The sequence below is a fragment of the Ovis aries genome, chromosome 3, assembly GCF_016772045.2.
Source record: "Ovis aries strain OAR_USU_Benz2616 breed Rambouillet chromosome 3, ARS-UI_Ramb_v3.0, whole genome shotgun sequence".
Lineage (NCBI taxonomy): Eukaryota > Metazoa > Chordata > Mammalia > Artiodactyla > Bovidae > Ovis > Ovis aries.
The window spans coordinates 56987404-57014876 of NC_056056.1; the positions used below are offsets into that span (position 1 = coordinate 56987404).

At 47.9% G+C, this 27473-nt stretch overlaps 1 protein-coding gene and 1 pseudogene across 2 annotated transcripts in view; one reads left to right on the forward strand and one right to left on the reverse strand.

Annotated features, from left to right (window-relative positions):
* The first annotated feature begins 967 nt into the window (after positions 1-967).
* The window catches only part of TCF7L1 (transcription factor 7 like 1), a 191854-nt gene continuing 165348 nt past the window's right edge, over positions 968-27473 (forward strand). For both annotated transcript variants that reach the window (XM_027966726.2, XM_060412085.1), the window contains exons 1-3: positions 968-1342; positions 1425-1488; positions 1729-1856. In XM_027966726.2, the coding sequence (XP_027822527.1) occupies positions 1100-1342; positions 1425-1488; positions 1729-1856 (435 nt within the window). In that variant the 5' untranslated portion in view covers positions 968-1099. The remainder of the gene's footprint in view (positions 1343-1424; positions 1489-1728; positions 1857-27473) is intronic.
* LOC121819035 (small ribosomal subunit protein eS4-like) lies at positions 19266-20088 on the reverse strand (annotated as a pseudogene).

The window sequence follows — 27473 nt, forward strand, 5'->3', positions numbered from 1 at the left end:
CTGGCTCCCACGGCAGCTTCGTGAACGCTTCAGAGATCACTGGGTCATTTTCCTTCGCAACGAATCAAATCCGAAGTCTTTCTGAACCCAGCACCGCGAGTTACTCGATTAAGCACCCGGTCCGGAACTATGGGGCGAAGGTGATTTTGGGGATTTCAGCCTGGGTGACTCTGGACACCTGAACAAAGCTGAAAACCTGAACTGCGGCGGGGTGGGGGTCGCGTTGGAACCCCACAGGAAAAAGAGGAGCGGGAGGCCGCCGGACACATTCCGGGGTGCGGTACGTTTCTCTAATCCTCTACCCTAGGCAGGCGAGGGAGATCAAGCCGGGAGGGATCCAGCGCTTCGAGGACTCCGGGCACCGAAGGTCCCGGCGCGTCTGCGGGTCCGAAGCTTTCCCGCAGGGGGCAGTGCCGCCCGCTAGCGCGCGGATCCGGTGGGAGGGGGTGTGGAGCTGCTGCGGAGTGCTGGGGGTTATCGGGAAGAAAGTTAGGGGATGCCTAGGGGTGGGGGCGGGACCCGAGCGGTCGGCCCAGAGCCGGGCGCGGGCAGGGGGTGCTGGATGGGGCTCGGGGAAGGGGTCTGGGTGAGTCTGGCGGCCAGGCCGTGCGCGCACTGCAGGGAGGCACAGCCCGGGAAGGTGTGAGCGAGCGGAGTGCGAGTGTGAGGGCGAGTGTGTGCGCGCCGGGGCTCTCCGCGTTCCGCGAGGCGCGCGGGTGTCAGCTTGCAGCCGGGGCTCCTCCCTCCGGCCCCCCTGCCCCGCGCTCCGGTCCCTCCTTCCTTCCCCGCTCGCCCCTCCCCGGCGGGCCAGGCGCTGGGACGCCCCGGCGGAGCAAGCGGCAGCGGCAGCAGCGAGTTAGGGAGCCCCGGGCTCCGCGCTGCCCTAGGGGCCCGAGCCGAGCCGCCCCCGCCCCCGTCCGGTCGCGCCGGCCCCGCTTCCCTCCGGGCCACGCCCTGTCAAAACTTTGTTGCTGCGGCCGCCCGGGCGGCGAGCGGAGCAGGCCGGCGAACGGGAGGGAGGGAGGGGCGGGCGCCGGGCCGGGCCGGGCGCGGGCGGCGAGGGGCTCGGAGAGCGGCGGCCCCGGCCCGCGGCCCCACCATGCCCCAGCTCGGCGGCGGCGGCGGCGGCGGCTCGGGAGGCGGCAGCGGCGGCTCGGGCGCCGGGGCAGCAGGCGGAGGGGACGACCTCGGGGCCAACGACGAGCTGATCCCCTTCCAGGACGAGGGAGGCGAGGAGCAGGAGCCGAGCAGCGACAGCGCGTCGGCGCAGCGGGACCTGGACGAAGTCAAGTCGTCCCTGGTCAACGAGTCGGAGAACCAGAGCAGCAGCTCGGACTCGGAGGTAAGGAAGCCCCCGCGGCCGACCCCGGGGACCCCGGCCCGGCGCCCGCTCACCCGCCCTCGCCTTTGTGTCTCCTTCGCAGGCGGAGAGGCGCCCGCAGCCCGCCCGGGACGCTTTCCAGAAGCCACGGGACTATTTTGCCGAAGGTACGTGCGGGTCCGGGCTGTCTCCGGCTCCCGGCCCCGCAGCGCTCGGCGCCTCGGCTCGGGTCGCGCTCGGTTCCCCTCGCCCCGGTGGCCGTGCTCCTGCTTTTCGCCCCGGTCGGCCTCAGCCGTCCTGGGGCGCGCGTGGGGGGCGCTCGGATTCCCGGTCCCCACCCCGGGACCCCTGACCAAGGCGGTGTCCCGAGGGCCCCGGCCTCACCCCCGCTTTGGTTTTACCGGCAGTGAGAAGGCCCCAGGACGGCGCGTTCTTTAAGGGGCCCCCCTACCCTGGCTACCCATTCCTGATGATCCCGGACCTGAGCAGCCCGTACCTCCCCAACGGACCCCTGTCTCCCGGAGGAGCGCGCACGGTGAGTGCCCGTCCCGCCGCGCCCGGGCGCGCGGGCGGTCGGGGCTCGAGAGATGCGCCCCCGGGCTCGGCGACGGGGTGGGGGATGGGGCCGTCCCGGGAAGATCCCGGGCAGAACTTGCTTACGGAGCTGAACCACTCCGGCAGTCGAGGGTTAGGCTGCGCTGGGAGTGCCTGGAACATTCCCTTATATTCTCCCCTTTGGCTGGGGAACAGCTTCGGGGTCCACTTCTGGCGTTCTCCTTGGTGTTCGGAGTTCTTTGCTAGCGCTAGCGAAAAACTTGGATTTGTGCCGGTTGGGCGGGAGTGTATGTTGAGCGGGGCGTGGAGGGGGGAGGTGGTCTTGCTTTCTTCCTGGAAATCGGTCCGCTTTCCCTGGCAGTTGGGCAGTGGGGCCGGGGGAGGTGGGTTGGCGACGCTGCCCCGCGACTCCAGCTTCGCTGGGCAGCTAGAAGTCGGTTTCTAAGAAACCTAGTATTCGTGGCGGGTTATTCACACACACACATACACACACACCCTCCCCACCCCCATCCCTCGCGCTGGGGCCTCAACTTTTCTGTAGAGCTCGGGATTTTAAACTCGCCGAGATGATTTCGAGGGCGAATCGAGGCATTCTTCAAGTTGAGGAACTTGGCTTTTTCCCCCTTTGTTGCCAGCTTTTCTCATTTAAAGCGAGCGCTGCGACACTTTAAACCTGTTAATGGGCGCGCATTGTGTGCTGCGCGCTGGCATTTAGAGCGGTGATTAAGCAAATTGACCGGGCCCCAGACGACGTGCAAACGAGGGCGGATTCCTTCGCCCCCTCGCAGGCTCTAACTCCCGCCCCCCGCGTCGCGAGGGCTGCAGCCCCTTGGGCTGGCCGGGTTTTGTGTGTGTGCCCAGAGCTGCCACCCCACCCGAGGGCCTCCAGTCCAGGTGCTAGGTCCGCTGGCAGATATTGGGTGAACGCCTACCTACTATGTGCCAGGCTCTTGCGCGCTGCTTGGGAGCCTCGCACTGCACAGTGGTTCTCTTTGCTTCCTGCCCAGTTTCCCAGCGCCTACCAGTTCGTGCTTGATTCGGGGTGAGAGGTGTTTGGCTCCTTAAGACTGGCCGGACAAACTCACTTTATGCTCAAGCTGTCCTTCAATGACGATCACAATTAAAGGGCTGCCTGGGAAACGCTGGTGCTGAATGGACCGTCCCTGCTGTATGGTCCAGCGGTCCGTGGAGAGCGGAGACGTGTGCGGAGGTTCAGAGGGGTCGCTCGGCAGGCCCTTGGGGCGTCCAAGCGGAGGCTGAGGACTCTGACCAACCGAAAGCGGAGTGGAGCCACACAGCTTCCCCTTTCAAGCAGGGAAGACCCTGCGTCCCTGGCCCTGCCTTGGAACATCCTGGGACCTCCCAAATACAAGTCTTGACTGTGAGCTGAAACGGGGCATCTGGTTGTTGCTTTTTCTCATTCATATAAAAAGAAAGAAGGTGTGAGTAAAAGTTGAGCAAAACAAGCCTTTGTTTAGGTTTTCACAGATTCTCGTCGGTGTCCGCAGATATAATTCAGTTCTGAAGGTTTTAGTAGGGTTTCTGTAACTGTGTATGAGGTCACACTACCACAGTTCCTTTTCTCCCTTTTACCTTTAGATGTTTGGGAAAAGGAGTCTGGCATTTCTGTGACTCAGCACCGATCCAGATCCATGTCCTGATGCAGATAAAGTCACCAGAAATGTTCCAAATATCACCAGTTATTTGACTGGATCTGGCTCTTTCTTCCCCCTTTCTCACTGCATGCTAAGTAGCTTCATTCATGTCTGACTCTCTGCCATGGCCTGTAGCCCGACAGGCTCCTCTGTCCGTGGGATTCTCCAGGCAGGAATACTGGAGTGGGTTTCTGGTGACAGAATGGTGTCAGCTCCCTGTCTTCCTATGCTGCCCGTCCCCTCCCTCTCAAGAGCCCAAGTGGGACAGATTTTGTTTGCATCAGTCCCCTCCTTCCTGCTACCATCTTTTACCACTCTTTTTTCTTTTTACCATCTTACGTCTTCTTTTACTAAGAGCTCCCAAAGGCTGCTTCTTTTTGGTCCTGGGGCTTTCTGATTACTGTATCCAGACTTGCATGGGACTTTTGGAGTCCTCCTTGGAGGAAGCTGAACTTTCCCCTCTACATGCTTTTGACTTTTCCCGCTCGTCCCTTCAGCTGTTCCTTGCCTGAGCCCATGTTGCCATCCTGCTTTTTCAGCCTCCAAGAACACTCACCCTCTCCCTGTTACCCTTCTTAGGAGACCTGGTATGTCTCATCTCCCTCTTCTGTTTCTATCTTGCCTCCCCGGTGAATTGCCCTTTCAGAAGTAAGTTCAATGCCTCCATCAATTCTGTGCCCTTTATGTGTCTGTCATTGGGCTTTGACCTGCCTGGTTATAGAGTTCATTGAAGTTTCCCGCGTTTATATCAGCTCAGTAGAACCTGCTAATTTGATCCTATCTTTGGGCATCAGTGACTGTTAGTTAAGCACTGGATTGTCTGGACTCTAAGATTGAGATGATGCTTTTCTGCTGAATGATTATATTAATGAAATTAATGTGATTCTAACTGTAGGCAAATTATGGGTACAGACAAAGTGGCCCTCTGTGGGGATCCCTGCCTGGTAAAATGTTTTAGGTGGATTTTGGGAGGAAAGAAGGGGGAGGAAGGTGGCTGAAGGGTGAGGGGAGTGGTGCCTGGAATGTGTGACCTGTTCTCTGGTCTTTTTTGGTTTCACCTCCAAATTTCACAACCCTGGGCTGGCTGCTCTAAGGTCTATAAGTGGTATAAAACCAGGCAACCTCAGTTCTCTTCTGCTTGGAAATACCAAACCAGAGGCAAAAATGAGATTTGGCTGGAGTGTTTTCAGGGTATTAATTGACCCTAGGAATGGCAAATAGCAGGGCTGCAGCACCCTCGCCCACTGGCAAAATTCCTTCCGGGACGACTGGGGGCCAGCCAGTCCTCCAGTCTGGCTGTCTCCTCCCCACCCGCTGTTACCTTTGCCCTCCACTCTGGCTTGGCTGGGAAGTGGCCTCTTCCTGAGCCTCTTTAGAGAAGAGGTCCCCTTAACCTGGGGTGTGTGCCAAGCCTCTGAGCCGTGATTCATTCTCCTCTGCAACCCCGGGGGACCCTGTGGCCTGTGAAGAGAGGGCTAACTGCCGCAAACCACCTTTCACTCCTTCCAAGAGTCACCCAAAATTATACGTTCATTCATGAAAAGACTTCACCAGTTTACTAAACCACCTCAGTGCTGTTGACTAAAATTTTGTTAGGAAAATGTAAGTCAACACAGAAGAAAGCAGATGTCAAAAATAGTCTGACAAGTCAGAACCAAAGAGAAAACGCGGAGTGTGGTTCAGCGAGTGAGCTACAAAATGATAGGAGTTTTGAGTGTGACGATAGTGTGAGTGCTAACGACATTTGTTTGGGAAAAGAATGGTGGCAGGTAGAATCGCTGAGGAAATCGATAGTTTGGGGTCCTCTTTATAAATTTTAGAACTACTGTTGTGCAGCTCAAGCTCCAAGTTATGCCTACATATTCATACAGGCCATCACAACTCAAATTTCTGTATGCAATTCCTCTGTCTTCTAAACGTGGGCCCATTTTTTAAGTCCTTTGCATCCCATGGGCAGTCTTGCTGATGTCTGACACAGAGAAACCGAAGCAGAAATCTTTGTGTCTGTATAGCGAAGTTTTCTGGGGTTTTTCTGGAGTTGTATGTAAAAGCCCAGTCAAACTTTTTCTTTTGCAAGATCAGTATAAAAGATCAGTATAAACATGCTGCTTTTGGGAAAGTTCTTTTAAGTCATTTCATCTAAATATAACTTCTGTTCCATTTTTTCTAAATATAACTCAGGGTTTAATGAGGGCTTTTCACATGGAATGAGCATTTATGAGGGCCCTGTCTGCGTTGCTGAAGTTTTGGCACTTAGATTGCTGGGGTGATAGTTGGTGACAGACTCTGCGGAGGGACTCAGACCTTGTCAGTCCCTTTTCTTTGAGCAGGTGGATCCGGCAGGCAATACCTGCTTGCTCTGTTATAATTTTGGAAAGTTTTAGGTTGGTTTCATTCTTCATTGATCTCACTTCTAGGGAATCTTGAGGAGAAAGTAGGTTAGTGCCTGTACACACACACATCTAACCTACAACGCAAAGTGTCCCAGGCTTTACAGTGATGTGCAGAGTTACCCCAAAAACTGTGGCATAAAAAAGGAATTTAAATGATTATCTCATTGGAAAATGCATTATGCAAGGATCCTACTTATATTCCAAGTTAGAGTCCATTTTTACTGGCTAAGCTGGGGAAATTCAGACTGGCATCCTTAAGATAAGGTCGTAACTCCTCGACTTCATCTGATATTCATTGAGGACTTATCATGGACAATGACTAAGGGTCTGTGAGAGTTAGCATGAATTAGAACCAACTTTGCCCTGAAGGGCTTAAAAAGTGAGTTAGGAAGAAGTCATGTTAGTACAGATCATTAGGAAGGTTCTTGTTAAGAGTCAAGATAGTTCAGAGGGAAATTCGAAGAATAAAAAGAGTTGAAAAATTGTTTTGGGCTGGCATGGTCAAGAAAAGCAGGTAAAGGAAATTGTTTTAAATTGGTCCCTGTCACTCACCATTCTTTAGTTCAAAGTAGTTCTTGCTGAGGGACTTCCCTGGTAATCCAGTGGTTAAGACTTCACCTTCCAGTGCAGAGGTCATGGGTTTGACCCCTGGTTAGGAAGCTAAGATCCCATATGCCTCCTGGCCAAAATACCCCAAAAGATAAAAACAAGCAATATTGTAGCAAAGTAATTCTTGTTGATAATAAAAAACTTAAAAGTAGTAAGGTGGTTAGAATAAAAAGTGGAAGTTCTGCACCTATGTCTTGAGGTAGAAGACAGCACGGGAGAGTGCAGGCATGGAGGAAGGGAAAGGTCAGGGCCATTTGGGCAATGCAAGTTCTTCCATTGGTCTGGAAAGATAAAGGGCCAGACCTTGAAAGCCAGTGAAGGAATCTGGTCTTATTTAAGAGGCAGCAGAGAACCATCCAATGAAGAAGGCAATGGCAACACACTCCAGTACCCTTGCCTGGAAAATCCCATGGATGGAGGAGCCTGGTAGGCTGCCATCTATGGGGTCGCACAGAGTCAGACACGACTGAAGCGACTTAGCAGCAGCAGCAGCAGAGAACCATCCAAAGTTCTGCTGGGAGGCAGTGTGACTTGTACTTGTGCTTAGAAGGACAATAGTGATTGTGGGGAGAGGACCTGGGAGGAGCTAGAATGCTTGGGACACTCAGGGGAGTCTAGGGGTGAGGTGAAAGGGGCTTAGAATATTTGAATGGGAAGGAAGGGTAGGATGTGGGAGACTGGCATGGTTGCTTGAATTGGTGCTTGGAGAGATGGTAGGTGGAAGGATGGAAAGGAAGGGAGAAAGGGAGAGAGGGAGGGAGGGGGTGGCTGATGTCACAGGTAATTGCTAATGTCTGAGCCTGGATGACCTGGGGGGTGACTTGGAGCAGGTGGGGCCCTGCTCTGCCATCTTTGCCTCCCCAGTGCTGGACGGATGCTTATCGTGAACTGTTTGAGCAATGAAGGCCCACACGAGTTTATCAGAGGCTCTCACTTGGAGGAACTGCTTAATCTCATTGGTGGCGCCTTGAGTTTGAGGGGATATTAAGGGAATAGCTGAAACTGAAGCAATAGGATGATGCAAGGAGCAGGAGAAGAAAGGAAGGGGAGTATCAGAGCAGACCAGTCACTGAGGAAGAATGGAAAGGAGCGCTTGCCAAGAAGGGAGGAGAGCTTAGGTGCTGTGATGGCACAGAAGCTGGAGGGCAGAGAGAGGGGAGAGGGGTATCCTCAGGGTCAGATGCCACAGAGAGAGGTGATGAGAGGACTGAGAAGTCAAAAGGAGCTTTAGGAAGTCACTAATCAGGAAGTAACTGGTGCCCACAGAGAGCAGTATTCAGGTGTGTGGTGATGAGGTAGGGGACTTCCAGGGTCCAGGGGTTAAGAATCCGCCTGCCGATGCAAGGGACATGGGTTCGATCCCTAGTCCAGGAGAGATTCCACATACCAAGGAACAACTAAGCCCATTGTGCCGCAGGTGCTGAAGCCCGTACACCTAAAGCCTGTGCTGCACAGCAAGAGAGGCCGCTGCAATGAGAAGCCTGTGCACCGCAACTGGAGAGTGGCCCCGCTTGGTGCAACTAGAGAAAGCCCGAGTGCAGCAGGGAAGACCCAGCGCAGGCAAAATAGAGAAGTTGAAAAAAAAAAAAAGGTCGGTAGTCAGGGATAGATACTAGCTTCAGGCTTCTCAGTCAGGCGTCCAGGTGCTATCACCAGGACTGGTCCTGCAGTGTGGCCCATCGCTCAGCCAGAACCCACACCAGACTCTACACACATACACACACACACATGAGCAGCCTTCTACCCTATACATTTCACTTCTGGTCTGCCATAACCTGGATGGTGTTGGAAAACCAGACCCTGGACAGATGCGCTGTGGAAGATAGAGGGGAAGAGCTGCAGGCTGTGGAGAATCCTTGCAGGATGCTGGAGAGGGAACTTGTTTGTACAGGGTACGGTGGAGGGTGAATGGGAGAGAAGAGGAGGAAAAGGTGAGACTGAGAACTTTGAGAAGAAGGCAGTTCTCTTCCCTCATAGATGGAGGCTTCTGTGCACCTTCGTCTACCAAACAGTAGGCGTTGTCCTCCTGACTTGGCAGGCGAGCCCAAGAGTTGAAGAGGATGTAGAAAAATGCAGAGGTGGAGTTGCAGAGATTGAGGACGGAGTGCATTGGTTAGCTAGATGGCTTTGAGATTCTCAGAAAAACCAAGGGCAGGTTGGCTGGGGTTTTTGTTGGCAGTAGGCAAACCACAGGCCCTTTCCCTGTACCCAGTTATAAAGCCAAACTTGTTGGGAACCTTTTAGCTACATGTTAATAATGAAATGTTTGTGCATTGATTGAAAGATATGACACACACTTGGGTAATTTTTCCTTTTTTTATTGTCTGGAGCTGGCTGACTTTGATGGGGGATAGAGGTGGGGGACCAAAACCCAACTCATTTGCAGTCAGGGCCAGATGTTTGGACGTGATAAGTAATTGGGGATGGGAAAGGACTGACCGCATAAAAGCTTGTAGAAAATTGCCCCATGTTGGCTAATCTAATAATGTATTTTTAGAGGAGGTTTTTATATGTTCCATGTTTTATTGTCTTCTCCCTGGATTGGATTAAGGGAGCAATGAAATAATTGCAGTTTCCAAAACCTTGGCATTTGGGAATGAGGGAACATGGGGAAGGTAAAGGGGCCTTGCCTTTTCCTCCATGCTGTGTGTGCTGCCCAGGGAACATCTCTGGGGTACCGCGCAACTTCTTTCTGACATGCTCTGAGTTTTCCCTCAATTTTTCAAGCACCTTTAAGGTTCTAAAAGCTTTAGGTTCAGAATCCTAAATCTTTTCTTTTCATTATGCGTATTGTTCAGTCACTAAGTCATGTCTGACTCTTTGTGCCCCTATGGACTACAGTACACCAGGCTTTCCTATCCTCCACTGTCTCCCCGAGTTTGTTCAGACTCGTATTCACTGAGTCAGTGATGCCATCCAACCATCTCATCCTCTGTGATCGCCTTCTCCTGCCTTCAGTCTTTCCCAGCATCAGGGTCTTTTCCAATGAGTCAGTTCTTCACATCAGGTGGTCAAATTATTGGAGCTTCAACTTCAGCATCAGTCCTTCCAATGAATATTCAGGGTTGATTTCCTTTGGGATTGACTGGTTTGATCTCCTTGTATAACCTACAGATTTTCAGGTGGAAAAATGACCTTTTAGTTTAGAAATACACTTCAAAATTGGAAAATTAAATGATAAAAATGTTTCCCTGAATATGGCCCTTTTCATGAGTTTTTGTGGAAGAAGTAAGGGATGAGACCCAGTCACCTGGAGTCCTCAGGACAGGAAATGAAGTCACAGGCACACTTTCAAACCATGCTAGCAGTTTAGAAATCTATTGAAAGTGAAAGTTGCTCTGACTCTTTGCAGCCCCATGGATTATACAATCCGTGGAATTCTCCAGGCCAGAATACTGGAATGAGTAGCTGGTCCCTTCTCCAGGGGATCTTCCCAATCCAGGGATCTAACTGGTGTCTCCTGCATTGCAGGTGGATTCTTTACCAACTGAGCTTCCAGGGAAGCCCCTTAGAAATCTATTGGGTTGGCCAAAAAAATCTTTTGGGTTTTTCTGTAATATCGTATAGAAAAAGCCAAACAAACTTTTTGGTCAACCCAGTGTTTCATCCAAAAGGAGGAACAAAGCTCCAAGTTTTCATCTCAGTTGAAGAAAATGAGTATAAAATAAGTGTAAACAGAAAATTCAGAGAAGAAGAAACGTTGAATGTCTGCTAAATTTGTGAATAGTTAAAAAAAACCACCATTTTTTGGCCACCAGATTAACAAAGGTTTTGTCTTACTAAGACTGTTAAATGGCAAATGTGTGGTGAAGTGGGTGTTCTTAGTTGCTGTTCTTGAAGGCTGTTGACAGCCCACCCACCAGGAAAGCACTTGGCAATGGTTGCTAAAACTTGAACACTTGTGACTGCTTCTGACCTGCTAAGAAATAAATACTTGCTATTGTCATTTTGCTGCTGGGCAGACAGACTTGTAGAGGTCAAGTATCTTGCTAAGGTCACACAACTGGTCATTGACAGCACAAAGATTTGAAATTGGTTGAGTGCAAAGTCTGGGTCTTCCCATTCCACCCTTGTGACTTTCTACGCATGCCTGATGCCACTAGCTCCTCCCCCTCTTGGAAGAAGGGCAGGTGACCTTTGTCTCTCTGTTCAGGAATCTGTGAGTTATCAGTTTGAGTGGAGGGCGGGTAGGTTTGTTCCAATTTGGACCTGAGAAGATAGCTTCCCAAATAAATAGTTGTATAAGTGAGTGAGCAGCTGTGGTTCAGATTCTCCCTTTAGTACTGTCTTTGCTCCACAGGTGTTTAGCAACCTTTAGAGGGCAACCCCAGGAGCTTCACTACTTGTTACCTTCAGAGAAAACAGTGGTTATCTGCTAACATAGACATGAACTTTTCTGAACCAGGTTGAGGGACTGTCTTTCCTTGTTGAAATTGGTGAGGCCTGGAGGAATACACAAGTGTGTCTTGCAAGGAACGATGCAGGAGGAACAGGCTGGCTCCTACCCCTGCGATTTGGATTACAACATAGTTTGGTTTACAAACCGAGCTCTGGTGAACTGAGTATGCAAATATTATTTTCTGATTGTGCATTTTGTAAAATATTTTATAAATTGGTTGCTTTTAAACAAGCTCTTTAGAAATTAAAAATCCCCCCAATCACTTGTAATTTGTGAAGTAAATTGACTGTGAAAGAAGTAAATGCTAAATATTTACACAGATTTGCAGACAATGTGTTAGTCCCCATCACCGCCCCTTTTCTGTGTGTGTGTGTGTGCGCGTGTGTGTAAGATGGTTTAAAATTAGGAATCAGATAATATGATACATTTTCATTCGCTTCCCAAATTTACCTTCTAGGTAGTCTCTTTCTGAAAATAATAGCATGGTGGAAAGAGTAATAAGGGGCTTCCAGGGGTTGCAACTCCAGTACTCTTGCCTGGAAAATCCCATGGATGGAGGAGCCTGGTAGGCTGCCTGAGGTCGCTAAGAGTCGGACACGACTGAGCAACTTCACTTTCACTTTTCACTTTCATGCATTGGAGAAGGAAATGGCAACCCACTCCAGTGTTCTTGCCTGGAGAATCCCAGGGACGGGGGAGCTTGGTGAGCTGCCATCAGGGGTGTGCTATAGGGTCGCACAGAGTTGGACACAACTGAAGCGACTTGGCAGCAGGGGTTGCAAAGAGTCGGACATGACTGAGCACTAACTGCAGAAGTATGGTTGATAGATGTTGGGGAGGCCCCAGAGGTCCTGGCTAAGCCCTCCTGGGAATTTGCATATTACAAGGCACTAATCTCAGTGAGGTAATTGTCTTATATACTTTGTAAAGTAAACAGGTCCGTTATTTGTAGGAATGTCTATAGAAAGTATGTCGTGTGGAAGAGCAGAGATGTAAATATGAGATAGTAACTGTGATTAAGAAATAGATGGATCTGATGATAAGGAAGAAAAACAGAAGAAATAGAAATGGCGGTATGAAAAGTTCAGTTGGGGATTGACGTGTACACACACTGCTGTATTTAAAATAAATAACCAACAAGGGAGAGAAAAGGGAAAAGAAAAGCTGATCAGTTTATGAATCCAGATTTGTTGGCAGTAGTGATTTCTGATGTTTGGGACTATGCTCTTCTCTGTAAATTCCAAAAAGGTTGTAACGGAGTCACTAGAATCAGATGGATTTATAACACATACCTTATAGGAGTGCTCTGGGTGTTCCTCCCTGAGATTCTTGTGCAAGGACTCTGCTTGGGTACTCTGCAGCCCTCTGAGCCAGGAGGGACCATCCAGCTCTCCAGTGATAAGCAGCGCAGGCTCAGGGAGATGGTGGGCTTCCCCAAGATCAGATAGTTATGAGCGATGAAAACAGAGTGGGAGCTCAGCTGTATCCCCTGGAGTTTTACCCTCCCCCTGCATTGGAGAAGGAAATGGCAACCCACTCCAGTGTTCTTTCCTGGAGAATCCCAGGGACAGAGGAGCCTGGTGGGCTGCCATCTCTGGGGTCGCACAGAGTCAGACACGACTAAAGCGACGCAGCAGCAGCAGCAGCAGCAGCTACTCAGGGAGATCTGCAGCAACTCTGGCGGAAAGCAATGCTGTGGAGAAAATGCACCTCAAAATATTTCTTTGTTAAACTCAAACACCTGACCCATAATGAATGATTCATAGACATGTGCTGAATGTTGACAGCATGAATATTTAAACCTCGATATTTTTAAAAAGCAGCCTGTAGGCACCTGTAGTGTTGCAAAGTGCTCTGTTATACCGTTTACAACTGGTACCACGTCTGATGGTACAATCTCCGTTTTATCCACGAGGATGCTGAGACAGAGAGAGTAAGTAGAAGAGTCCAGAGTCACCTCTCCTGAAGGTTGTAAAGCCATCATTCCAGCCACAGTGCTGCCATTTCCCCTCTACTGAAAGTGGACGGGTCAAATTAATGTAAAAATGCCATTTGGAGCAAGAAACAAAGACATGGTATACAGGTGAAAAAATGAGTAATAAGCAACGTCTCTACATTCATTCTTTTCAGTGGCATCCCCAGCCCTTTAAGAGGAGGAACTGTAATCACTGTTTCTGCCTGGGGTAGAGTCAGAGCCTTAATGGTTGGTGTCTTTATAGTTTCAGAGACGGTATTCATTGCAATCTTAATCTTTCTTTGCTTGTCTTTGCTGTGCAGCTCCATGTGATCTGCTTTTGTCCCTTCAGTTTCCCCTGTGTTTTGCTTTGACATCTTGAGGAGGTCAACTTGGATCCTTAGATCCCGCGGTATGCAGTATTGGTCTGTACATCTGGTGACTTGGTCTACTGCCTACTGCTGCCCCCGACCAGCCCCCCTCACTTGTACATGTGTCCGTATTTGTATGCAAATTAGATAGAACCATTTCTTGTTAATCATATCATCTATTTAAACATTTCTAGGTGGGTTGCATAAAGGAGAGGTATAGTGGTAGTCTTAGGGATACATGAGATGAAAACACATCATATTTAACTTACAGCATAAATGTTTCTGTTAATAAAATGCTTGTCAGGAATAGAGACATCGGTCTGAAGCTTTGAAGTGGGAAAGAGATCTTCACCCATGTGTTCCCAGACCCTCCTAAGCAGAGTTAATACAGGAAGGAGTGGAGAGGGTAAGAGAGTCTAGAGTTAGCCAGAGTCCCTTAATAAGTGTTCCTTTCACCTTGCACTGAAAAGAGAGAGGACCGGTGGAGAGAAGCCCAAGGATTGAAGGGTAGAAAAGCATACTCCATTGACCAGCAGTGTATGTGGCTAAGGGGTCTGCGACTGGGGTTTGGCTGCAATCAGACCTTGGACTCTAGCCCAGCCATGGTCTGGCTCTGTGCCCCTGTGCCCCAGGGCCCTCTTAGGCAAAATAGGGATAGTGGTAGTATTTGAGAGTCACTGAATTAACATTTTGGCTGAATGGACTACGTTTTAAAACCAGGATTTGTTCAAGGCTTAAATTAAATAGTAACATCATAGAATGAGTCTCTGGGATATAAGAAGAAATGTCAGTATTATTACAATTTTACTAATATGTTTAGTGACCAAAATTTTTAACTAATATTTTAATACATGGATATTTTCTTGCAGTATTTTAAGATATTTTTTAGGAAACGATGAAACGGTACCATCAGGGGAATGCTTAAAGTAGTTAGCACATCAGCTTCAGTACTTAGTGCATGGTTTTGAAGTTTACATGGTTATCAGTTCCCTTTGAAAAGACTTATATATCACTTTCAAAAGATTATGGGTTTGGGGACTTCCCTCAAAATCTGAAGTTAAAGCTTCCCCCGCTTTCAGTGTATCAGGTGTGGTTCAGTTCCTGGTTGGGGGGCTGTACCTTGTGGCCAAAAACCCAAAAAGTAAAATAGAAACAATATTGTAACAAATTAAGTCATTTTAAAATGGTCTGTATCAAACAAACAACAAAACGGATTAGTGGTTTGTGTGAGTTCTTCATCTATCAATAGGATGATGTGCTTACAACTAATTCATACACACACATGTTTTAACTTTTATTTTGGAATAATTTTAGACATAGGAAAGGGTGCAGACTCATACGGAGAATTTCTATATACTTTCCCCCAGATTTCTCCAAATGTTAACATTTATTACCTTTTAAGAATCTTTCTTTCTTTAACTTTTTTTCTGAATCATTTGACAGTAGTGACAGACTAGATAGCTTTGTTTGTCCTAAAACCGAGGACATTTACCATGATATAATTATCAAAATCAGGAAATTAACATAAAGACAGCCCTGTTGTCTCAACTACAGACCTTATTCAGATGTTGGCTGATTGTCTTCCTGGCTTTTGTAGTAAAAGAAAATGTTAAAAATTTTTGGTGGGGATGGGAGGTGTCCAGAAGGTGCCTAAGACTGTGTGCTATTCTTAGTTGTCATGTATTTTTACTCTCCCTCAGTCTAAAATAGCTTTTTAAAAAAAAAAAAGATTTTATTTTTAGTCTCCCTCAGACTAGAAAAGTTTAAAGAAAAATAATTTTATTTATTTATGGCCTTGCTGGGTCTTCGTTACTACACAGGCTTTTCTCCAGTTGCAGCGAGTGGGGGGCGTTGCTCTTGGTTGTGGTACGTGGGCATCTCATTGCGGTGGCCTCCCTTGTTGCAGAACACGGGCTCTAGGACACGTGGGCTTCAGTAGCTCTAGGGCTCTAAAGCAGAGGCTCTGTAGTTGTGGTGCATAGGCTTAGGTGTTCCACAGCACATGGGATCCTCCCAGACCAGGGATCCAACCCTCGTCTCTTACACTGGCAGGCAGATTCCTTACCACTGAGCCACCAGGGAAAACCCTAGAACAGATTTTTGAACTGTGTCTTGTATTGACTTTTTAAGAATACAAGCCATTTATTTTGTAGGACCTTGAACTTTTTTTCCCCTAATGTTTCTTCAAGTAGATTTTGGGCAAGAATACTGCAAAATTGATGTCCTTCTCAATGCTTCTCTAAGAGGCACCATCTATTTTTCCCATTCATCAGTTCAGTTCAGTTCAGTCGCTCACTTGTGTCCGATTCTTTGCAACCCCATGAATCGCAGCACGCCAGGCCTCCCTTAATTTTGATCATTTGGTTAAAATTTGGTCTACCAGATTTACCCAAGAAAGTTACTGTTTTTTAATGTTTCTTTGTGTGTGGGCTTCCCTGGTGGCTCAGAGGTTAAAGCATCTGCCTGCAATGCGGGAGATCTGGGTTTGATCCCTGGCTCGGGAAGATCCCCTGGAGAAGGAAATGGCAACCCACTCCAGTATTCTTGCCTGGAGAATCCCATGGACGGAGGAGCTTGGTGGGCTACAGTCCATGGGGTCGCACAGAGTCGGGCATGAGTGAGCGACTTCACTTTCACTGTGTGTGTATATGTGTGTTTTAAATTTATTTTTAATTGGATGATAGTTTCTTTACAATGTGAAAGTTACTATTTTTACTGTTTGTGATTATGAGTATCTTGTGAGGAGATACTTTGGGACTATGTAAGTATAGCATTGTTTACCACTTTCAACTACTGGTTTTAGTATCCACTGATGTTTCTTACCAGAAACAGTTATCACTGTGGTTGTGGCCAAATTTTTTGTTTTATTTATTTATTTTTGTATTTTTGATGAAAATTGTATGGTGGTTGGATTTTAAAGTTTGTTATTTCAACTCAGGAACAGTTTCTCAGCTCTGTAAGTTGTTGAATTGTTTAGCATATTTCTGAATACTGAGATGAAGGAACAAGATGACTTAGGTCCTGTTTAAAAAATAATAGTTTGTTCTTCATAGTTTTTATGATCTTTATTATGCCAACATCAATGATAAATCAGTGATTTACCAAGAATTTAATGGCTCACGATTTTGAGATCTTGTGAAATATTGAGGTAGCAGAGTTGACATTTTGTTCTGTGTTCCTCATAGAATGTAAAGAAGTTCCTAATTGGGATTTTTAGGTTCTTATCTGATGACTGGAGTTTCTCCTAGTCTGTCTAGATTTTCTTAAATGCAACCCCAGGGGTCTTTAAACCTGTTTTTCTGTCTCCTGTATTTCTTAAAAATCATTAGCTGGATCTAGATTCTTGATCAGGCTCCAAGGTTCTCGCTCTCCTTTTAAAATTTATTTTATTTTTTAATTTTTTGGGTTCTGTAAATTGACTTTCATAGACTTTCTTTTACTTCTTACTTTATTTTTGCACGACTCTTTCATAAATGGCCTTTCATGGAGAGGCACTGCAAGTCAGCCTGTCTCTGTATTAGCAACCACTGATGATCATCACCCACATCACCTGTGAGCAGTTTCAAACTGGCCATAGTCTGTTTGTGTCATTGCTTCTCCATCTATCAGCTGTAACATTTTTAAAAAGAGAAACTGCGGCTGCGGCTGCTAAGTCGCTTCAGTCGTGTCTGACTCTGTGCGACCCCATAGATGGCAGCCTTCCAGGCTCCTTCGTCCATGGGATTTTCCAGGCAAGAGTACTGGAGTGGGGTGCCATTGCCTTCTCTGAAAAAGAGAAACTACCTTTCATCAACTACTAAGTTACCTTAGATCAGAGATCGGCAAACTAAGGTCAACAGGCTAAATCCAACCCAATGTTTATTTTTGTAATTAAAGTTTTATTGGAACAGCCATGCCCATTCATTTGCATATTGTCTGTGGCTGCTTTTGCACAGCAGCGGCTGGGTTGAGCAGTTGCCACTGGGGCCATAAGTGGCCCATGTCTGCGTGTATGCTCACTCAGTCGCCAAGTCATATACGACTCTTTGTGACCCTATAGACTGTAGCCTGCCAGACTCCTCTGTCCATTGGATTTTCCAGGTGAGAATACTGAAGTGGATTGCCATTTCCTTTTCCAGGGGATCTTCTGACCCAGGGCACATTGGGTCACTTGTCAGGCACATTCTTTACCACTGTGCCACCTGGGAAGCCCCATAAGTGGCTCACATTGCTGAAAAGATCTGGCCCTTGACAGAAACAGTTTGCTGACCCCTGCTCTAGATCATATGGAAGAAGCAATTTAAATGTTTGATCCTTTCTCCAGTTTTCAGTTGTTGTCCTATTATCCTGCAAAAGTGACTGCTGAATTTTTTTTTTTAAATATTGTTACAGATTCATGGATGTAAACCTATTTGGTATAGTTCAACTGATTTACAATTATTATCTTTATTGAAACTCAAATTAATACATCTTTAGCCAGCGGGAGCCTCTTCAAGTTGGTTCCTGAGGTTCTGTGTATACAGTCTTTGTGCATACAGTCTTTGATGCTTCTGGGATTACTGGTATGGTGTTCCAGGTTCATCTTGTGGATTTCCTGCCATAGACCTGGGGCCAGATATTTCTAGGATCTCCGCTTCTTTTCAGTGAAAGATGTTATTTAGAGACCATAGTCTGAATGCTAAGGGTGCATATAAAGCTCCTAAAGGGTGTTCTGTTTAATGTTATGAGTGCATTAACTAATCTGTAGAATTTGAAAGTAGAATGTAATAGCTGTGATTTTAAAACACATAGTCACTTCTTTTGTACTAAAAGTATGTAATGTTCTCCTTGTGTGTGTGTGTATTTATTTATTTATTTGGCTGCATGGGGTCTTAGTCGTGGCGTGTGGGATCTTTCTCATTGCAGGATCTTTCCGTGCGGCACACGGACTCTGTAGTTGTGATGCCTGGCTCGGTGGTTGTACCATGCTGGCTCAGTAGTTGTGGCAGGCAGGCTTTCTAGTGCTGGCTTGCAGGGTCAGTTGCACCTTATCATGTAGGATCTTAGTTCCCCTCTGCAGGGATCGAACCTACGTCCTCTGCATTGAAAGGTGGATTCTTTACCACTGGACCACCAGGAAAGTCCTAATGGTCTCCATTTTTAATGTCCTCTTAATAATGTTGTTAATTAATCCTCCTATTTAGTAATTTTAGTTGTACATTAGAATTGTTTTCTATCTTTCATGCTTATATCCTTTCAATAAAATATATGCTTATCTATTTCTTCCAGTCGTTAGCATTTCACTGGATAAAGCTCACAAGATTTCCACCCAGATTGCATGTGGAATGCCTCCCTGTTTTTGAGAGGGTTTGTTCAGATAATGACAGCAAATCCAAACATGCTTCATTTCTCTGTTTCTCACGTTGTGACAGTAATTAGATGTATTGGTCACCTCTGTGACCACATGCTCATCCATCAGGCAGAATTACAGGTCTTCTGAAGACTGAAGCTGAAACTGAACAACTGAATGCCGAGGCCATATTTTTATATATTCCTAGGACCTGCCTCACAGTTGCAAAGTACTACATACTGAGTACGTAGTAAGGACTTTGTTAAGGTAACCTCGTTATCAACTTTGGTGGCCTTGGCTTTTCAGGTCTCCCTAGCCCCTATGAAATTTAGTCTCTGTATTGTACCATTCCTTGTATGAACTTGTGTTCAGTTTTGGATTGCTGGTTTTGTAAAACCCATATGCTTAGCAATCCTGGCTGTCATATTTCCCTTTTGATCACTGTTGCCCCTAGCACAGTGCCTTGTACACAAAATCTGTACTATATGGTTATTTGTGTAACTGCACTTCCCTCATTTTAGCACATCATATATAATAAAATAAACAGCAAAAATCTGGCTTCCTCCTGGACATTGTTAGGTTAACAAGGGAAATTTATCATTCACTTTTGAGAACTTTCAGGTATGATCTTTTTGCTTTTATTAATCATTTGGTATTATCTTTAATTAAGTACAAAGACTTTTCCAGACACATCACATAGAGATCATTTTATCCACTGCTCTGTTTGGCTGCCAGTCTCTTGTCTCTCTGCTCAGCAATGGTAAGGTGAATACCCTTTCCACGGGGAAGAGAGAATCACGGTTTGTTGCCTTTGCCAATAACGAAAATGTTCGAGAGCCGTGTGGCAAAGCTGTTGCCGTTCGCATCTTACACATACATGAACTACTGCAAAAGAGCCTGGATGTCTCTCCCGGTTTGTAATCACACCAGTTCTTCCCAGGTTAGCACCTCCAGTCACCGTGCACAGGTTACCAGTGTCAAATTTGATGAAATCAATAATCTTGCCAGTCTCCAAGTCAATCTGAATGGTGTCATTCACCTTAATGAGGGGATCAGGGTAACAGATGGTACGAGCATCCTGGGTTACCAGATGAGGGATTCCTTTTGTCCCCACAAATATCTTTCTTTGCACAATTTATACTTAGCCTCCTCAGATGTAATATGATAAATAGCAAAGCGACCCTTGGGGTCATAGATCAAACAAAAATTCTCTCCAGTCTTATCAATGCTGATGACGTTCATAAAGCCAGCAGGTAGGTTATATCTGTGCGGACTTTGCCATCGATCTTAATGAATCGCTGCATGCAAATCTTCTTTTCTTCATCTCCTGTTAGGGCATACTTAAGTCTGTTCCTTAGGAAAATGATTAGGGGGAGACATTCCCTCAGCTTGTGGGGGCCGGCAGATGGTTGAGGGGCAAACACACTGGTCAATTTTTCCAGCATCCAATGTTTTGGAGCTGCTACAAGTTTCAGGTGCTTCTTGGGACCCTGAGCCATGGCTGTGCTAGGCACAAAAAGAGCTCAGGTGTGATCTTTGTTTTTTTTTAAAAATATTTATTTATATTTGTTTGGTTGATTATGTCAGGTCTTAGTTGCAGCGTTCAGGGGGTGGGGGCTCAGGATTTGAGCCATGAGGGCTCTCTAGTTGTAGTGCGTGGGTTCTAGAGCAGGGGTATCCCCCCCCCCTCGGGCCATGGTACTGATGAGGGGCCCATTAGGAACTGGACTGCACAGCAGGTGAGCAGCAGGTGATCAAGTGAAGCTTCGTTTATAGCTGCTCCCCATCCCTAGCATTTTCACCTGAGCTCCGCCTCCTGTCAGATCAATAGTGGCATTAGATTCTCATAGGAGCACGAATCCTACTGTGCTTGAATCATCCCCAAATCATTCGGGATGGGTGCAAAAATTGTCTCCCAGGAAACTGGTCCCTGGCGCCAAAAAGGTTGGGGACTGCCATCCTAGAGCACAAGGGCTCTCTCTAGTTGTGGCTTGCAGACTTAGTTGCCTGCAAGCGTGTGAGATCTTAGTTCCCTGACCAGGGATCAGCCCTGCATCAACAGCTTTGGAAGACAGCTTCTTAACCACTGGACCACCAGGGGAGTCCTGGGTGTGATCTTTGATAAGTTGACCACTGGTGGTTGATCCTTTTAATTTTCCTTAAAAAAAAAAAAATCATTTGGCTGCACTGGGATCTTCACTGTGGCGCTCAGGATCTTTAGCTGCGGCATGTGGGAACTAGTTGCCTGACCAGGGATTGAACCTCGGCCCACTGCATTGGGAGCATGGAGTGTTAGCCACTGGACCACCAGGGAAGTCCCTTAATGCTACTTTTTGTGAAGATTTCTTCAGTTCATCCCAGTTTAAGGCTGTACATTCTTTTAAAAATGAAGCAGATGTCTGTGCTGGAGACAGAGTTCCCACTGGTATGTAGCTGTGGACTTTCCTTCATCTGTAATACTGGGGGTATGTTAGCAGTTGTAGAAGCCATATGTTTTCATAGGCCTTTGCCAAGGAAAATACTTTAGAATTACATTAGCAACTCTAAGGTATTTTGGCTTTTCTGAGAGGACACATGGTAGTTTTCCAATTATACAAACAAGAGCTTTTGTTTTATGCTGAAGTTTCTTACAGGCTTTGGGAACAATAGAGCCTCTATCAGCATTTCGCAGAGTAACATCCTAGGGATGTTAAGAGGTAGTACTATTGCTTCATTTCTGCAAGACTTTAACATGCCGGTGTGGTCTCTTAGGGGGGAATGTGCTATGCAAGAGTCCTCTGGCTTATTTGACCAAGGCTTTCCTTGTGTTTGGAATACTACCATCCACCCAGTGTCCCTCACCCCATGCACACATTTCACTTCATAGTCCCTGGCTCCCAGCCTTAGATGTGGTCCCTGGTGCAAATGCTGAGCTCCCTGTACTTGAGCACATTGCTCTGCTGGTAAATATGTGACTTCACAGTGATCCAATAGGCGCTGTCTTCTTTGGAGCCTCACCTCACTGAAGAACTTGGGGAAGGGGCCTGTTTTCTATGGGATTCTAGCACCAGGCGTTTATGTGTTTTCATTTATTTATTTTTGGCTGTGCTGGATCTTTGTTGCTACACAGGCTTGTCTCTGAAGAGTGGGGTTTCTCTCTAGCTGCGGTGCTCAGGCTTCTCCCTGCACTGGCTTCTTTTTGTTGCACATCACGGGCTGTAGACCATGTGGGCTTCAGTAGTGCAGTTTCCAAGCTCTAGACCAGTGCTTCCCTGGTAGCTCAGATGGCAAAGAATCTGCCTACAACTCAGGAGACCCGGGTCGATCCCTGGGTTGGGAAGATCTCCTAGAGAAGGGAATGGCATCCCGCTCTAGTATTCTTGCCTGGAGAAGTCCATGGATAGAAGAAGCTGGTGGGCTACAATCTGTGAGATCACAAAAAGTCGGACACAACTGAATGACTAACACACACACACACAAGCTCTAGAGCACGGGCTCAATAGTTGTGGTGCATGGGCTTAGTTTCTCCTCAGCCTGTGGGATCTTCCCCGACCAAGGATTCAACCCATGTCTCCTGCTTTGGCAGGCGGATTCTTTGCCACTGTGCCACCAGGGAAGCCCAGCACCAGGCGTTTAGAAGGCTCTTCACAAATATTTGTTGGATGAGTGAAGGGTCTGTCGATCCTTTCATTCTGAATAGCATCTCACAGGACCAGAGCTCTAGCAAACCCACTTTGGGAATCATACCTTGGTCTTCACTTTCAGTGTGAATAACTGGAATTCTGATAGACCTTCATAATGCTACTGAATGTCCTCAGCGCATCCACCTAGCAAGGAAAACTGTCAATATTTTTAAAGATGAGGCTCAGTCTTTGAAATCTCTTGTCTCAGTGGCACGTAGTTCCAATCAGCTGGGATTGGAACCTTCATTTCCTGATACCTGTCCCTGGGCCCATTATCCCCAGACAGCCTGCAGCCCCCTCTCACATTATTAGTTACATAAATGGGAGCTGGTGTTCAGGCCATGGGGGAGGGAGAAATCAGATGCCTCTTTGTGTACTCATTAACGCAGGCAGAACAAAAGGCCCAGCTTGGTTTTCAAGTTCAAGTTTGGCTCACATGTGGTCCTCAGTGGAGATTATGATCTCAGGTAAATTAAAAACAAATGTTAAAGAAGTCATAATGAAGTAGACGGAGTTCAGGATTCTTGTTTTTCAACACTGGGGTAAACAGACCCCTCTCTAAAGCAGACATTCACCTCCCCTTTTCCACTTTACCTCTCTGCCCATCACTATGGTTACTGTTCACTTTTACTTCAGTTAGCCAGGCAGGTAGGTGTGTATATATGGTCTCATGTCAGTATGCTCAAGTTTGTTCACCCGTCTCCTTGCTTTTCTAAACCAGGCAGGTAGACATTTAGTTCAGTCTACTATCGCATCAAGTAAAAAGGGAATTGCACATTTGACAAAATGCCCCCTTCCTTGGGCAAGGCCCCCAGTGGCCTGTTCAAGGGAGCTCAAGGCCAGCACGTGAGGCAAGAGTACACAGGATCCTCCTGTGTTCTCCTCCCCCAGGCCGAGTTCCCAAGCATATTCTTGACTGGAGCTGGGGAGCCTTGGGGCCCAGTGATTTTACGCACTAAATGGGACTCTGTATGTCTGAGCCAAATTAAGTCTGCGGGCAGTCTTTACGAGCACAGTAACCGTTTTTACAGATGTAAAGAAGCTCAAAAGTACTGTGTATGTTTGCAGTCGCAGTCCCTGTAAAGTTTCCATGAGCACACTGCAAGGGCTCTGTCCACGGAAATTTAGTTCTGTTCTCACCCTGCTTACCTCGTCACTCTGTCAAAGCACATGTCATATGAATGTGTGGGTGTGTGTACACGATTAATTCTCCGGTGGGGGCAGTTTTGTCCCCCAGGGGACAGTTGGCAATGTCTGGAGACATTTTTGGTTGTTACGACTTGGTGGTGGGGGTGGCGGGGAGTTACTACTAGCATCTTGTGGGTAGAGGCCAAGAATGCTGCTTAACGTCTTAAAAGGTACAGGATAGTTCCTCACAGCAAAAAAATTATCTTGCCCCAAATGTTCATAATGCTGAGGCTGCCAAACCCTGGTGTACAAACGTAATATATCAAACATGAATAAACCATGTGCATGTGTGTGCATGCTCATAAACATATGTGGCTATGTGCATATGTCATATGAGTACATGCATATAAAAGGGCCTCCCAGGTGGCTCAGTGGGTCAAGAATCCGCCTGCCAATGCAGGAGCCAAGGGTTCGATCCCTGGGTTGGGAAGACCCCCTGGAGAAGGGCATGGTAACCCACTCTAGTATTCTTGCCTGGAGAATTCCATGGACAGAGGAGCCTGGTGGACTATAGTCCATGGGGTTGCAAAGAGTTGGACACGACTGAAGTGACTGAGCACGCACACACACGATGGATATACATGCTGCACGGCATGGCCAAAAAAGGGAAACAAAGCAAGACTGGTACCTGAATTTCTCTTCTTTCTGAGCAGTACTTTTTTGCAGAGGTAATAGTCTCTTTCTTGAGGGCTTTCAGTGTCCCAGAGGAGTATTGCATATATTGACTCACTGAATCCTCAGAATGAGCCTACTGGTGGGCACAGTGGTTATTCCTGCTTTACTCTGGAGGAAATCAGGGCTCAGAGAGGTCAAGATCTTTGCCTGAGCCCACTCAGCCTTCAAGGGGTGGGGATTGATGTAGAACCCACTTTTGCTGGCTCCTCCCACAGGGCACTACCTCCCACTAGGCCATGTGGTGGTGGGAGGGGCTTTGCGAGTTTGGGGGACGTGGCCCAGACATGGCCAGTATAGTGTAGACGTTGAACGGGGTGGCCTGTGGGACTCCTTCCAGTGGTTGCATTCTGAGGCTGCAGTTTGGAAATGGCCTGTAGTGCCTGAGCATTGTCTCTGAGAAGCCCTGATCCTATGAACCTGAGACTCTATGAAACCTGTAGGGTTTTTTGGACTCACAGCACCCTGTTGGGTCCATAGCACTGGCTTGGAGGCTTCTGGGGGAGGGGGGCAGGGGAGAGTAGGAGGGATGGTGGCAAGTCAGCCTGCCTGGGCCTGGGGAGCTGGATGGGTCAGGACAGGAGAGACCCTGCTGGTTTTCCTGCCTTTCCCTCTTTTCTCCTTCCTTTGCTGCTCAGGGGAGGCCTGGGGCTTCGTAGGAGGTGATGGGGTGGGGGGGACGGGGGTGCAGTTGGTGGTAATTACTCACCATGTACACAGTGGATGTGGCCTGGTGCCTCCAGGGATGGCTGAAAAGCTGGAGAACTTGATCAGAATGTGAGAGACTGTGAGACTTCCCTGGTGGCTCAGTGGTTAAGAATCCACCTGCCAATGCAGGAGACATGGGTTTGATCCCTGGTCTGGGAAGATTCCACATGCCGCGAGGCAGCTAAGCTCATGGGCCACAACTGCTGAGCCCTAGCTCTGGAGCCCAGCAGCCACAGCAACAGACGTCAGTGCTCTGCATCTGGAGAGTAGCTCTGGCTCTCCAAAACTAGAGAAAGACTGCACACAGCAATGAAGACACAGCACAGACAAAAACAAATTAAAAACAAAGTGTAAAACAAAGTGTTAGAGGAAAGCAAGCATTCTGCGGGAAGTAAGCAAGGTGCAGAGTGGCCTCCTAGGGGAGGGGGGCGGTTAGAGGTGCATACTCTAGTATCCAAAGTATACAGTAGTCACGTACTGTTGTGAGAGCAGGACCCTAAGGAAGGCTGAGTGCCGAAGAATTGATGCTTTCGAACTGTGGTGCTGGAGAAGACTCTTGAGAGTCCTTTAGATAGCAAGGAGTCCAACCAGTCAATCCTAAAGGAAATCAACCCTGGATATTCATTGGATAGAATGAAGCTCCAATGCTTTGGCCTCCTGATGTGAGTAGCTGACTCATAGGAAGAGACTCTGATGCTGGAAAAGATTAAGGACAGGAGAAGTAGGTGACAGAGGATGAGATGGTTGGATGGCATCACTGATTTAATGGACACGAACTTGGGCAGACTCTGGGAGATACTGAGGGACAGGGAAGCCTGGCATCCCATAGTCCATGGGGTCACAAAGGGTCGATGCGACTTAGAGGCTGAGCAAGAACAATAACAATCCAAAGTAGAAACAAGGAACCAGCCTCACTGCTGTTTAAGTGCCTGCTTCATGGGCAGCAGCTGGAAAGCTGGCGGCCACATCAGCCCAGAGGTTCCCTTAGCCTGGCCTCAGAACCCCAGGAGCTGAGCAATGAACAGGCTGCATTTTGCTGCCTTGTCCCCTCTTGCATGGGTGCTTTAGAATATAGGCGCCCATTGCCCTCTGTCTGGGACCTCTCTGGCTTTCTGGGTTTGGTACCCAAAGACCATCTGCAAAATTCCGTGGGAAGCTGAAACCTACCCAGAGCTCCGGGGTCCAGCTTTCCTGAGGGCTGTTTCAGTACTTTTCAAATGTATTTTGCTGTAGAAAGAACCTGTTTAATAAAGTCTGGGACTTCCCTGTTGGTCTGGTGGTTAAGAATCCACCTGCCAATGCAGAAGACATGGATTTGATCCCTGGTTCAGGAAGATCCCACATGCCACAAGGCAGCTAAGCCCGTGTGCCGCAACTAGTGAGCCTGTGCTCGACAGCAAGAGAAGCCACCACTATGAGAAGCCCTCGCACCGCAACAAAGACTGGTCCCAGCTTGCTGCAACTAGAAAAAGCCCACACACAGCAACAAAGACCCAGTGCATCCAAAACTAAATTAACAAATAAAATAAAATAAAAATAATGTTATCCAAATCCTGTGCTGAGAGAGGTTTGGGTACAGAGAGAAAGCGCCACCTTGCAAATCCTGAGAAAAATCATTGTGTCTGAATTGCCAAAATCACTCTAGGTTAGGCTAGCATAGTTTTGGGAGATGATAAAGTTTCTTGTCTCCTTTTGGGGGGTAAAAAAACCCCCACAACACTCTGGGGTTTGCATTTGCATGTCCTGCTCTAATGAAATGTTGTCATGCCTCTCTGTAAGTGGGTAATTGAGTAGAGCAGCATGCTAATTTCTCTCTCAGTCAGGCCTACCATGAGGCCTGGCTCTTTGGAGATGCTCCAAAACCGAATAGCCGGAGCTCACCTGCGGGAGAGCCTCCTGGCACCAGACACCCCCTGCCACACCTTCCTGTCTTTCCTCTGAAGGTGGTTTTCCACCCTAAGAAAGATCGCCGTTATTGAAGGACCGTGCCTTTAAATCTGCGCGCGTCTCCATCTCTGGTACAAATTGTCTTCCCTCCGGCGAGTTTCTGTCTCCGAGTTGGCTGTGAGGAGGTGGAAGCACAATCGGGCTTTGTGTTGGAGGAGGGCTCTGCAGCGCCCTGGAAGGTGGGATTCAGCCTTGTGTAAATAAATAGCAGGAGGCGCCCGCAGAAGGCCAAGGGGATTCCTGGAACCGTAGAGAGGCTTGTGCCGGAGACCAGAAACTCTTTCTGGTATTTCTTCTGCAGCCTCAGCAGCCTCTTCCACCCACAGGAGCCTTTCAGATGGTCTATGGGAAGCCCTGGAGCCCATTCTCTTGGAACCACTGTGGACTCCTGGAGCTCCTGGACCAACCACTGACCCTCAGGACCCCGGTCTGTACCCTTTTTGTGGTCTAGAGAGATGTGCCTTGCCCCTCAGGTTCACTCTGAGCTGCTCAGGTTTCCTAAGGAACCATGGGCAGACAGACGCCTGCCCTGCGTCAGCTTTTCCTCACTCTTTTTGCGTCGGTCACTGTGCGCGTGCCCAGTGAGGTCCTTTGCAGAAAGACCCCTGGAGGCTGAGATGAGCATCCGGAAGCTGCCTGCATTTTGGAGAGCTCATGGGGTGGGAAGGGAGGCAAGTTTGGCCATTGTACCACCTTCCGTATCGGGGCCTGCCCTCTTGACTGGTTTGGGG